This window comes from Gekko japonicus, unplaced genomic scaffold, assembly GCF_001447785.1.
Source record: "Gekko japonicus isolate JY-2015 unplaced genomic scaffold, Gekko_japonicus_V1.1 scaffold2379, whole genome shotgun sequence".
Lineage (NCBI taxonomy): Eukaryota > Metazoa > Chordata > Lepidosauria > Squamata > Gekkonidae > Gekko > Gekko japonicus.
The window spans coordinates 183,567-198,088 of NW_015160294.1; the positions used below are offsets into that span (position 1 = coordinate 183,567).

The 14,522-nt window shown below is 40.0% G+C and overlaps 1 protein-coding gene across 3 annotated transcripts in view; it reads left to right on the forward strand.

The window, feature by feature from the left end:
* The first annotated feature begins 608 nt into the window (after window positions 1-608).
* Window positions 609-14,522, forward strand: part of SMAD5 (SMAD family member 5) — a 21,535-nt gene continuing 7,621 nt past the window's right edge. The window contains exons 1-3 of one of the 3 annotated variants that reach the window (XM_015416000.1): window positions 609-853; window positions 12,189-12,685; window positions 13,582-13,833. In XM_015416000.1, coding sequence (XP_015271486.1) covers window positions 12,283-12,685; window positions 13,582-13,833 — 655 coding nt within the window. In that variant the 5' untranslated portion in view covers window positions 609-853; window positions 12,189-12,282. Of the gene's footprint in view, window positions 854-7,366; window positions 7,427-12,188; window positions 12,686-13,581; window positions 13,834-14,522 lie in introns of those variants that run through there. The other 2 variants (XM_015415985.1, XM_015415993.1) reach the window with 2 other exon arrangements.

A 14,522-nucleotide genomic window follows, 5' to 3' on the forward strand; every position in this document is an offset into this window, starting at 1 on the left:
CCCACCTTTTACCTTGCTACCCGGATGGCTGCAGGGCGGACTGCAGAAATAGCGCCTTTAGAAGCCCGCCTTGGATCCTGGTAGGGAGGAACGTGTGAGGGAGATTGTCCACTCCTCGCCTCTTCCTCTGCCCGGGATAAACGGGTGGGCTTCAGCGCGCCTTGGAACCCAACTGGGTGGAAGTCGCACAGGTGCAGCACAACCGAGGAGGGGGTTCTCTTTTTGTGTTGCGGCTGCCGATTTGGAGGCTTCAAGAGGTGCCTTAAGCGGGCCTCAAGCGTCGAGCGGCCCCGGGGATAGCTTTGGCTCTTGCAAAACCTTCTTCCGACTGCTAATTCAAGTTATTTTAATTCTCTGTTCCACTGATTATCGACACTCGTAGGTAATCGTTGAGTCTGTCCGAAGTGGCTGAACTCTTAACATGGCATCAGGATGCTTCCAGAGAGTTGTCATCGATGACAAAAAGTATTCATAACCAATGTGGGAGTGAATGCTATTCTTATCACAGTAAATGGAATTGCATAAAGCCAATGAAAATATAGCCAATGAAAAGCTCTTGTGGCCTAGTGTAGTCTTTAGGGGTTGGTGATGTTTTCACACAGAGATAATAAGAAATGTGTCTTACTAAATTTACTACAATGAAGCATCATATTCCATACCTGAAATGTCCCTAGTAGATGCCTGCTCATCGTTTCAAACGTCTGAAATAGTCCATGATGTTTTACTTCCACTTTCTAATTGCCCTTAGCACTAGCTAAATCTGCTGAATGTTTAGTCCCAATTGAGTGCCCTCTCGTTTCAAGCGGTGAACTTTTTTTCTGCTATCAACATTTCCCAGTTTTTCGTTCAAGAGGTAAGCAACACCATTTACTGGAATGATTATGAAGTTTAGAACACATTTTCCCATACTGAAGCATAGATGGTCAATGGTATATATTTGCTATTCTTTGGAAATTCCTGATGCAGCTATGCAATGGCGGATCTGTAACTTTTTTGTTGGAGTTTAGTAAAAGAAAAGGTTTTTTTAATAAAGTCATAAGATGAAAAGATATTTAGCAAAACTGAGCTTTGATGCATTTAGTATCTTTTATACTTTTTTTGGAAAGAGTCACATTCAAATCAAAAGGATGAAATACTACCACTCTAGTTGATAGTTCTTATAAAAAAGGGTTATGCTGTGTGGATCAAAAAACAAAACGAAAACCCCCCACATACCGCAGGCTGGTCAAGGCTAATGTACAGACACTGCAAGCCTCCCCTGAATGCTTCAGCACCAGAGATCTCATGAGATCTCAAGTGTGGTTTTTGGTTGGTAAAGCAGACAACAGCATTGTGAGGGCCCATGTCTCATGTTTAGTGGAGCCTGTGCTTTGTGTTTTCTCTCAGAAACCAGGCAACCTACCTGGCACCTGATGTTTGGGAAGGTCTGTAAGCCCTTCTGATTCAACAGGAAATTAAGTGTGTGAGGTGGGGGCCTTACATTGTTGATCTTGCTTAGGCTCTGTCACCCCTCCCCCCCCATGCCAGTGCTGCAAACAGAAGATGAGGGTGGGGGCAGGGGGCAGAAAGAGGACGGGGAAGGAGATGAAGCTGTGCAGGGAGTGAAAAGAAGAGGACTCATAGCAATGAGGGAAGATCAAGTAGCCAGGGGAAGGGGTGGGAGAAAGGCAAGGAACAGGCAGGTGGATAAGCACTGGGGAATAGCATTTCCTTTCTCCCATGAGTCCTTGCATGCCACCCCCTTGTACACAGTATAGTACAGTGGTCCTCACACTGCAGCTCATGGAGAGCCATGTTTGCGATTACTAAAAGCTGAAAAAGCTACAGTTACTTCCAATCAGGCATGAGGCTTTCTCCACAAGGTAGACTTGCAGCTTATCTGTTCTTCTGGTGACAGCTGTTGAAAGCCTCATCAGGCAAGGGCCTAAATGGGGGAGGTGCTATATTAGGGGACAGTGCTCAGAAGAGCCACATGTGGCCCTCAGGTCACTGAGTGAATATCACTGTTGTAGTATATATGCACATGCACACATTGGGGTTCATTCTGTCTCTATCCACTGAATTGAGAGGCAAGAATGGAGGTTTGAATCTGTGCCATAGTCTCAGGTTCATCAGCTGTTCCTGCTCTTTCTCCAGGAACATCAGAAATCCTTACTGCTGTGCCTTATGCAGGAGGAGTAATTTGGATTCAGTCAGCATGTAGAATTCCATAACATTCTCTACCTATATTCAGTAGAGTAGAGATCGACAAATCCTAGGTGCCAGGTTATCATGGTGCCTGGAAGTTTTTTCTTGATGCCTACTATTTTCAGCAATAATTTTATGGTAGTGTTGGCAATCTTCAGTCGAAGTACAAAGCTAATTTATCATTTCACTTAAGAATGTTTTGTTGCATGATATGAAAATGCACATGCATGAAGTGCTTGCCATTGCTTATTTATATGCTAATTTTACATCATTCAGAGGTATATGAACTCTTAACCAGATGCTTTCTACACTAGTTCCAGTGTTTAGTTAAATGAAGGTTTTTTAAAGCAATAATGGAGTTTTGAGAAATTGGGGAGAAGTTAGGTTAGGGTTACAGTTTAGTTTTTTGTTGTGATGACAACAACTACGGTTATTCTGGATTTATTTATATACAACACTTTTATCATTAGGGTGAGATTTTGTGGTAGCAGTAACTTGCAGTGTGAATGTCTGTGGGAAAAACCATAAAAATTTTAAAAAACAAACATTGTGTTTTACTTTCCCCCCCAAGGACATTTGTTCTTTTTTTCCCCAGTGAAATGTTGGAAAGTTCTGAGTAGCTCTGGAAAAACCTCTATGAGTAGTTCCCCGCCCCCCTTTTAAAATGAGTGAAATTCTTGGTAAACCAAATTTTACACACTCAAAATGTATAATATGAACATTTATCTGCAAGGAGATCTGCAGCATTAGATTATCATTCCTAAGTTTATTGTTGATATATACAACATATATTTGGAAATATGTTTATTGGTTAATTTTGAATAACGTTGACAATAATATGCCTATAATGTGTTTAATAATAATATACTTCAGTTCAGTGTAACTGAAACTTTAACTTGATACCCAGATTTATTTTATTTATTTCATTTCTTATTTTGGTAGTCTTATTTTAGCCTTATTTTAGTTTGTTTTCTATCCTCAACTTTTATTTTTCCTTGATTGTCACATGGTAAAAATTAGAACAAAGTTTGAGTCCAGTGGCGCCTTTAAGACCAACAAAGTTTTATTCAAGGTATGAGCTTACATGTGCAAGCACACTTCTTCAGATACAGTCTGTATCTGGAGAAGTGTATCTGAAGAAGTGGGCTTACACATGAAAGCTTATACCTTGAATAAATTTTTGTTGGTATTAAGGGTGCCACTGGGACTCAAACTTTGTGCTGCTGCTTAACACCAACATGGCTACCCACCTGAATCTATGATAAACATTAGTACATGTGGTTAGATGGCATAGGATGAAACAACTTGCAACTCTTTCTTGCAAGAATTTGCTATACTTGCAGTTTTGCTTGTAGAAAATCAAAGGTATTTAGAATTTCAAATTCCATAAATATGCAAAAATAGTACAGTTTTATATTTTAAGTTAGAAATTATGCAGTTACATTGTTACGGCAGTAAGATAAGGCTAAGTTTGATAAGAAAGTAAGTACTGCATATATTTTAGTTCTTACCAAAATTTCTTCTTTTTCCAAAAAACTTCAAAATTTTCAGCAATATTGCATCTTTAGCAATAACTAGAAAATATGGTAATTAAAACACATAACCTTGAAAGCCGAAAAGCAAACCTGGCCCCTAAGAGATATTTTTTTAAAAAGTCAAGGCCTGCAGTTGAGGTGAGGCTCTCACACAAAAATTGTTTAGCATGGTATAAATATGGGGGAAACAGCACCTGCCTTTCTGGCTCACAAGTGTGGTGTTGGCCTTGGATTGGAATCAAAATTCTTGCAAGGCCATGATACTTGCTAAATGGCCTTGAGGTCATTTAGCATCTCTCAGCCTTACAACAAAGGTGGTGTGAGGATGAAACAGGAGAAGCCATGTGTTTTGATCTGAGCTCCTTTCAGAGGTAGCATTCAAGTGGGCCAAGTGTATGACTAGAATTCGGAGATTCCTCTTCCACACACAACTCAGAGATGCTCCAAAGGAAGTTTATTGTAGCCCACTGTATTTTAGTTCAAAAAAATGTCCTTTTGGATTGAAATGTGTTGAGGTATAATAAATTGTTTCTGGAGTATCCTTCTAAGTTTGTTGCTTCTTAATTTTGCCATTCATATACTGCTAAAAAACCCTCCATGTTGGAATCCAAAGAAATTAGTGGTCGACGCACTTCTAGTGTGCATTAGAAAAAGGTTTTGTAGGGAACTGTTTTGGAGGCCCCCTTTGTAACGGTTTTTGTGGCAGATGTGGGGAGGGGGGTGGTCTTGCTAGAAGGGAAATACTGAAGAGTCTGTGTGCAGGCCGAGAACATAACATAGTTAAGTGGAATCCCTTTTCAGTGGTTCAGGGAGGTTTTTCATATCTTACTCATGCTCCAATTAAATTTTTATAAATCAGTACAGATACAAATTTCTGTTATGATTTCAAAAACTTAATCTTAAAAAAGCAGGATTTTATGTTGTGCTCATACCTAGTTTAGATTTAGTATTTTTCTAGTCATGCTGAATGTTCTGATGACTAGCTCTCTTATTTATTGTTTGCATCTGGGTGATAAGCGGTAACTTGGGACTGTATGGCTATTCCTATATTTTACGGCTTACAGTGCAGTCTTAAGCTCAGTTACCAAGATGCCTTGATTTCACTGGGTTTACAAAGGCATAACTGTCCTTAGGTTTGCATTGTGAGATCAGTGGGTTCTCAGAGTTTGAGGCCCACTTCTGAACTTACTATAGCTTTGAGGACCCACTTACAATGTAACATCATGCTCCTTTCCCCCTCTCCCAGTATGAAACTCAGTCTTGCATACGTGAGTACTGAACAAGTTAATATTTTCATGTTAACTTCATGTTAATATATTGTGCTATTAAGCAGAATACTATATCTTGTGGCTATTTCACTCATTATGCTGCAGCAAATCCAGTTTTTCCAAGAGCATCCCAGAGCCTCTCCTTGTCTCTGTTCCTTCTCGTCTGATCACCACTTATGAGAGAGTCATGATTGACTTTTGGGTCCTAGCCCACAGTTTGAGAACTATTGGCTTAGCTTAAAAGTATAGCAGTAGAAGTGTGACTTTGGGGCTTAACCTTTCCTGTCTCTCCCCCTCCCCCCTAATTATAGGAAAATGCCTCCTAGAGATGTAATTCACAGTTTGTGAAATGTTCAAACATCACTTACTTGAACACATTAATTTGTTAGTGCACTTGAACATTTGCTTCATTATGATGATACATCAAGAGCACTTGTAGAACTTTGACCTATAAAAGCACTTATCTTGGACATTTATGCTTGCGAAACTCAGGTGTGTTTTTCACAGTTTCTGTGTAGTGACAATTTATTTTCTCTTTAAAGAGCAAGCATTGAACACTAATGCAGATATTTTACTTGAAACAAAATCAACTGTATTTTACGTTTGACTTTGATTTTGTACAACTGATTTTCATTCATATTAAGTAATATTTATTTTGTAATATTTTTGTCACTTAAGAAAAATTATTGCCATGGGAACAAAGGCAAAAAATGAGTAAACAAATAATGAACATAATTTTATGAAAAGTATATGTCTTATCCTTCTCTTCTGTTAGGGAAGTCTTATACTTATTTGTAGTCATGAAACACAGAACTTGTACTCCTCTCTTGGGCTTGGCTCCAATGTAGCATGTTTGCAGGCAGAAAGTTTTCTAATTGCAATCATGACATTCTTACTTTCTCCTGTTGCAGTCCAACATGCCTCCTGAAATATTGGTCCTGGGTGTCCCCATTCCTCCAGGTACAGCATTTCAGGGGCTGCAATGAGAGGCAAGGAAGTTGTGTTCGCAGGTGGAAATCCTCCGTTGGATCAGAACTTGAGTGGTTTTTAAACTGTGTTTGTTGTCTTCAACACTGAGAAATCGCATGTTCATATTGGTTGCAACACATACTGTTGCAGCTGTAATGCTCCTAGAAATATTAAATCTGTAGTTTCATAAAAGATTTGTTCGTGGTGGCCTTGTAATAATGTGGGTGAATTCTTTTGGCAGTTTCACTCCTTGGCCAATAAATATTAGCAAGGTTCAGGACTTCATCTGCCACGTCTGTATCCCTCCTGACTGACCAGCAAGCTTGAGCCTACCAGGGACTATATTAACCCCAACACAGGATTTTTTCAGACAAGTGGACAGTGGTGTTCTATATAAGAGGCAGTGTCTCTGTGCTCTGGATCAGTAGTTTTCACCAGTAAACTGGACAGTTTTCTGTTCTTCAACTGTGGTATTTGCATGAGCGTGCCAAGTGTTAATTGGTCTTCTCTGAGGTGTACATATTTAAACTGCTGGAATGTGTCTGCTCATTTGTAATCTTTGGGCTGCATCTCATGGTTTTGTGTTCTTCAGAACGCTGCAAACACTTGAGAGTCAATTGAAACATCTTTCCTATATTCATATTAATTTCCGTCCATTTTGAGGATAGCAATACCGCTACAGGAAACTATCAAGAAAACTTTCATATGTTTTGACATTGTTTAACATGAGTGTTTCTGACATATATGTGACCAGACTTCTGATGTTGTGTTGTTAGCCATGCATTTGTTCTCAGTTAAGTTTGTACTACTGATTATTTCATTCTGCTGCATGTAGAGGAGCAAAACTGCAAATTGCCCACCCCTTATTCCCTCTCTATGTGGGAAAGAAGTTAGAGGACTAATTCCCATCCTGCTCTGTTGGAGTGAGGTGAAAGCTAAGCAGTCACTCCCCTTCTTTCTTCCCTGCACATAAGCTTTCATGCCAGCCATCCAGAATTTAACAGGCCCAGGCAGAACTCTACACTCTGTCATTTCCATACTTGGAGGCAGCAGATCCAAATAGAATTCTAGCAGCACTGTCTCTGTGGTTAAAACAAGTGCACATATCTGCAATAGTTGACTGATGAGGGTAGTAGGTGGAATTTTAGGCTAGTGTAAGTGGTTGACTATGAATGATCCACCCTCCTTTGTAACTAAGTAGAAATGGCTGGCACTATTTTGCAGGATGCATGTGGTGAGACTGCAAATATAGTTTGGGTCTTGGCCATCATTTTGCTGTAACCAAGCCAGTGTTACGGACCTCAGGTTTCCGTTCAGTTGACAGACTGACTGGATGGCTGCTCTAACATCTCAAGAGTTCTGTGAAGCCTGCTCCTGCCCCCTTGGAAGCCAGGCTGAAGGCAAGGCACAAATTCCATTGTGTGAACAGTCAGACTGACAAGGGAACATTCTCTTCACAAAGCAAAGGTTTGTTCAAGTCCAGGGATAGTTTTTCCTTATTGTGTTTAACTTTGTTCCTTTGGAAATGACTCTGCATACTTTGAGAGGCAGTAGGCCAACAGGCTAGATTTTTGAAATCCAAAGTTGACAGTCCTGTTCACAGATGAAAATAGTGTTTTTTGAGTTGTGATGGTGCTGCCTCTGAGGGTCTGTTGAGTGATAGAGAAGAGAACATCTAAAGGAAGATGTGATGGACTGCACTTAAAAGCAAGTTTCACAGTGCAGCTAAATCAGAGAACCAGGAGATAACTTTTCTCTGGACGGGACAGCTTGAGTGACAGGCCGCTCCCCTTCTCTGATTGGCCAGTGCCAAAGGAGGAAAATACATGATCAGCTGAGTGCTGAGGGGAGTCAGTTATCAGTCTGGAGATTACAGTTTAAAGTTGGAACCATTTTGAAGGCAGTCAGTTGGTTTATGACAGAGTTTTGGTGTCAGTTTGTCTGACAAAGTAAAGTCAGACAGGTTCACCTGTGGAGTGAAAGTAAGACTCCTTGTCTTACCTGTAGTATTCCTAACCTGAGGAAGAATTCACTATAAGAATTCAAAGCCTAGGTGTTAACATAAGCTGAAGTCTGCTTTATACAGACACCAAAACTGGGAGAGAGATTTAGCAAGAGTGATTGGGCTAGCGTGTGGAAACACCCTTTCAAGCCAAAAAGGAACAGGAGTAGTTCCTCTGAGGAGGAGAAGATTAATCCCTGTCCAGTATCTCTGAGGGTTTAGTTCTGAGGAGAACCCTAGTCTGTGGTAAGGGAAAATGGTTTTAAACAACTCAGGAAATAGAAATAAACTGTAATTTAACCAAGGAGTGAGTTAGGTTCACAAAGTCAGTGATCAACTCCAGGAAACCTGAACTGCCATAGAAAGCTCTCTGACAAAACATCGTTGCTGTAATTAAAATACTAAGTAAAACCGCTCATACAACTAAGAACTAAGAGTAACTGAAAATAAGATTTAATAACATCATTTTGCCTGCTCAGAGAAGTGAATTCTGTATTGTCAACGATTTATACCTCAGCAATCCCTGACTCACCTATTCAATCCCTGCCTGTTGAATAAACTTGTTCTTTTGTTTTACTGTTAAACCATCTCCAGCAATGCTCCCTCTAAGCTGTGGAGTCTTGTGAGCAAAAATTCTTCTTTGTGAGCTACTGGCATTAAAGTTGTGAGCAAGCAATTTGGCTACTGCATAAATTAGTTTGCGCTGGAGTTATCCTTCCTGAGCTAAGACAAAAATGTGTGAGCCAGACAGAGGCTAAAAAACACTGAGCTAGCTCACACTAACTCAGTTTAGAGGGAACACTGGTCTCCAGTGCCATTTCAGAAGGAAAATAAAAAGAGGGCTCCTGCTTTTCCACAGCAAGTTCCTTGGGCTGAGCCAAAAGCTGAATTGTGTTGTGTGGGACAGGGTGGGACAGAAATTCTTTCAAAAACCTATTATTTACACACTACCAAGGGCTGCTCAGTCACAGCAGGGAACCAAATAATTTTGGTGGGAAAGTTCGTGCCAGTGTGGGGACAGTGATGGGGTCCATCATAGAAGACTAATTGCCATTTTCCACCAACTGATAGTGGTTGTCATTGTGGTGCTCCTGGTGTCTGCTTGTTGTCTGACTTCCTGGAAAGCCACACTCCTTCCTTATCCCTTTTCAGGATTGATTCTTCTTTGTCCTCCTTTTTCCTGTTCATGTTACCTTTGTTTCAGCTCTTCTTTTGACACCTTTCCCATTCCTTCCTTTCCTTGTTCTTCACCTATCTTATCCTGTGTCTTTAGCCAGCTTCAAGGTTCATAAAGGCTGTGAGACGATAGACAGGTAATGGTACGATTATGGGATTGGCTGAAGAGGAAGAGCCAATCTTGAGCTTTCTCCAGTGTCATCCTGACAGTACTCACAGCTTAAAGGGTAACTAATAGATGCCTGAGCTCACTGCTTGGTTTGGTTTGTCTGCATTATGATTGTATTTATTCTTGAAACAATTTTGCTGTGGCAGCAGCTGCACCAAAAAATCTGGGAGAATTTAAAGTAAATATGAGAAAAACTGGAGGAAGATGACAATACAGAGTTTACCCACTCTGATTTCCCTCCTCCTGGCATTGGCTGCATCCAGAATACATATGCACATACTCCAGATAAAGTCCAGAGTATAGATATTTATGGAATCCCCCAGGATTGGTTTCAAGGAGGTTCCCCTAGAGTTCCTGGTTCCTCAGAGCCTTGAAGGTGGTAACTAATATCACTCTCCATGGTATTTCAGTTATGTACATATTAGTGAGCCTGAGCAGTTCTATCATTACCCAAGTTTTCTTGTCTTCTTTACAATACTGAAAACGTTGGGCCCCCCATTTCATTTAATTGAAACTTTGTTTTAAAATAAGTATGAGAGGAGGGTGGAAATATCCAGTACTGCCACATATTGGCTGCTCCAGGAGGTACAGCCAGCCACAGAATGGCTTCTGCAGCTTACCTTCTGTCACAAAGTGAAGATCCTTGTACTATGGTGGCAACTGCTGCCAATCAGAAGCCTTACTGGAAAAAAGCCCTATCTGGCTCCATCCACTTTCCAGAAATAATGGTGGGCACCAGAAAAGGCCATCATGGCACACACAGGAACCGTGTTGGGGACCCCTGCCCTATGTTAAGGAAAAGTAATATGCACAATGCAGCACCTTGATGCCATTCCTGTAAAAGTCTTGCTGCACAGATTGCCTTTGGTTGTGGAATTGGGTGCAAATGCAGCAGGCATTTGACTGTTATCTCGGATAGGAAAACATGTAGCTGTTGTGTCTAGACTATGCATGCTCATTGTCAACATTGGGGCACCTGGAGGCAGCAGGTTTTTGGCTTTTTTTCCAGAAGCAACCAAGAAAACACCTTAATTTTGTTGTTATTTAGTTACAGAAGCTTGATGGACTGAAACTGTGTTCCTGCCTCAGCAGCCATTATTACTTTCCAGAATTTATCTTAAACTTAAAAAGACAATATTTTGTAGCAAGAGCGGAAGTGACTTTGTTATTGACATCCTCTTTCTTTGTTTAGTGCTTGCTTTTTGCCGGCTGCCTATTGTCTGTCTGTATTTGTTGAGTATTCTTCAGGGATTTTTATGAGGTCTTATCAACATTTTTCCACCGCACACCAGTTCCGCTTGTCATCATTACTCCTTTTTATTTTTTAAAAAAGATCTGATCATCTACTAAGTATAAAAAGTGCAGTATGTTACTGTTAACTGCATTGTAAGAAAACCATTTGCTACAGAGCACAGACAAGACCATTATACTGTTTTGTTTCATTTGTTGCGATGAATCTTTATTCTAATTGTTGGAGTCATAATCCACTTTACAAGGTCTGAGAAACATTTTGAGACATCACAATAAACCAATGCTCTGTCTAAGCTGTAGAGTCTTGTGAGCAAAAATTCTACTTTGTGAGCTACTGGCATTAAAGTTGGGAGCAAGCGATTTGGCTACTGCATAAATGAGTTTGCTCTGGAGCCATCCTTCTTGAACTAAGACAAAAATGTGTGAGCCAGAGGCTAAAAAACTGAGTTAGCTCACACTAACTCAGCTTAGAGGGAACACTGCAGTAAACCACAGTTAATAAACCATGAGGTAATTAAACTTCAAGTGTGACATCTGACTACAGGTTGCCAAACCAACTGTGGCTTCTTCTTTTTTAGTTTATTGGCTTGTTAACTGTGGTTAGTATTCAGGTGGGTAGTCATGTTCTGAAGCAATAGAGCAACTCTGTTGATCTTAAAGGTGCCACTGGACTCAAACTTTGTTCTGTGGACAAGCAGCACTGCCCTCCCAGCCTCTGTCTATAGAGACATGAGCATAGAGCAACAGAAACCTTTTGGTATACTTTGCCTTCTCTCTATGTCCACCACCAGTACAGAATTGCAGTTCTGATGTTTTCTAAAGGAGACAGTTAAAAGGTACTGGGGCAGATCACTTAACTGTATTTTTATTCACTTTACCAGTACAAAAAATATAAATCACTCCACACAAAACATTGTTACAGTTAAAAAACAGTTCACAACCTACCCACTACCATACCTTTCCACCCATAAAAAGAACCTTCCTGTGATATCCTAGAAGAAGGTGACCTGACCATGGTCACATGTGATGTTTGAAGCTTTTAATTCCTTTTTAAGACCAAACAAGGTGGGGAATGTGGCAAAGCAAAGTGTATATATGTGTCAATCAATCAGTTCTTTATTTAGCCAACGACCAGTACAAGTCAAGAATAAAAGCTTTACAATAATGTCATTAGAAAGTAAAATTGGTCTGATCTATTGGCAACAATTAGTTAAAATCTGTACATAAAATATCTCTACGAATTCTACAGGTTATTGAAAAAAATGTGGCACAACTAATGGTAACCTGTTGATTAGCACCCATTAAAAATTTCTTTAAAATATAAACATTGGGACATCCAAGAAAATTGATTAGTAGAGGGGAAATTATATTCGAACGAACTTCCTAATAGAAGCGACAGTGGAATAATACATGCTTGACTGACTCTTCAGTGCCACACAGACAAATCCTTTCCTTCATGGGAATCTCTTTATATCTCCCCTCTAAAACTGCAGAGGGGAAAGTGTATATATGTGTGTGGATGAGGGCTTTGAATGATCTATTGTGGTTCATCATATTATTGAGGATGACTGATCATCCTAAACCAAGAACCAGAAGGCTATAACTAATGAATTGTGATTTTTTTTTAACAGGCCTAACTGAAAAGAAGATTTACCTTGGATTTTTAAAAAAGTTTTGCCTGCCAGTCTGCAATTTATTTCTAAAAATTGCTTGAAGACTTGTCAAATGACGTCAATGGCCAGTCTGTTCTCTTTTACTAGCCCAGCTGTAAAGCGTCTGTTGGGCTGGAAGCAAGGAGATGAAGAAGAAAAATGGGCAGAAAAGGCAGTTGATGCTTTGGTTAAAAAACTGAAAAAGAAAAAAGGAGCAATGGAAGAGCTAGAGAAAGCACTGAGCAGTCCTGGACAACCAAGTAAATGTGTTACTATACCTCGGTCATTAGATGGACGACTTCAAGTTTCTCACCGCAAAGGTCTCCCCCATGTTATTTATTGTCGTGTATGGCGTTGGCCTGATCTGCAGAGTCATCATGAGTTGAAGCCATTGGACATTTGTGAATTTCCTTTTGGATCCAAGCAGAAGGAAGTCTGTATCAATCCTTATCATTACAAAAGGGTGGAGAGCCCAGGTGTGTTTACATGGGATTATGATATTATCATCACCCCCTATCTTCTCCAAAATGTTATATCAATACATTTAATCCTCAGTGTGGCCACATCTGTGGGTATGCGAATCCAGAGATCAGAGCCATAAACAGACAAGACAGTTTGCAGAAAAATCTGAAGTCTTAAGAAAAAATGGGGGGTTGTTGCTAAGAGCTAAGTTGCCTGGTGGGTGGGAAGGAGAAAAGGAAACCAAAAGGGGGAGAGGCTATGGGGGTAGTAGTAGGACAGGGGAAAATGAGATACTTCCCATAAATCCTTGTGGGTATCCTGCTTGTAGTAATCTGATTTTGTGACTTGCAGAGAAGATGCGTAGTGAAAGTAGGAAGTTGGGTCGTAAGTGGTTTACAGTGTTTTTTGAAGTCTGGTGTGTCTTAAACATTGGTGCCATATGTTTACTTTGCATTGCTTTTCTCTGTTAAGTTTTGTGCTGTTTGAAACAGGACTTCTAATACTGTTAATAATAGAGGGTTGCAGTAAACATCCCATTGGTTTTATTCTTAAAAATGCTAAACTGCCATTTTGGTTTTTCTAATTGATTCTGTATAGATCTCTGTAATGTAGTTCGGGGGATGTATTCAACATATTTCAATGTAATATTCTGCAACCTTCTGTGTAGTTTGTTTTAATTCACTCTTAAGTGCTTAGATGGTCATGCTTCCTAAGACCCATTCATCTGTCTGGAAGCACCTTCTTCCAGTGCCAGACTTCTGTTGTGCATATAACTGGATTTTCAAGACTATGAAATACAGTGCACTATGACAAGTCTGCTTTTGGCATGTGCTTATTTCTCTGTCTTCTCTGCTTATAAAGCTAGTAATGTATGTAGGTAAAAGTGTGGTTATGTTCTCTTGTTTTTCAGTTCTACCTCCAGTCTTAGTGCCAAGACATAGTGAATTCAACCCACAGCATAGCCTTCTGGTTCAGTTCAGAAATCTAAGCCACAATGAACCACACATGCCACAGAATGCCACATTTCCAGATTCGTTCCAGCAGCCCAACAGTACTCCTTTCCCAATTTCTCCAAACAGTCCTTATCCACCTTCTCCAGCCAGTAGTACTTATCCAAATTCTCCAGCTAGTTCTGGGCCATCTAGTCCATTTCAGCTACCAGGTAAGGGATACCAGTGCGTGATGTTTGTTGAAAAGCAGAAGTTCTATAATAAAGCCAGATTATTGTGTCTGTATCGTACTACATGTACCTGTAACAAATACAATTTGTTACTTGAAGCTTTGGGATTAATCTGGAGACTGCAGTTCACATATTTTAATGTGCACCTCTTGTCCTATAGTCTTATTCAAGGAGAACAGATCTTTTGTGGAAGACTATTGGTAATTGTAGCAAGAGTCCATCTGTGGATAGAGGGTGTTTCTAAGCTGCCTGGAAATGTTTTTCAGTATCTACATTCTGAGAGAAATGGCAGGGTTGAGGAAGGGTTAGAGGAGAACTCTGAACATTATTTAGGGACACAAAGCTGAAAGTGGAAAATTTGTAACCTAAGAGAACCAATACCATGCAGTGAACTGTGTGCCTATCACTTGATGAAATTCACAAGGCTGAGTTATAATGGTGTACTTAACATAGCTCAGGGTTGCCTAAGAACAAAATCAGGAACATTGAAAAGCATGTTATTAATACGGTAACTGTAGGGTGTGAAGGCAGGAACCAAATGATTTTGGTTCCAGATGGATGTTAATCTTGCTTTAAAAAAAAGCAAAGCTGTGGTATGAAAAAATTGAAGATCTCAAAAGTATGTCATTCTACTGATTAATTGAATTTTGATGTAGTAACATTAAGAAATG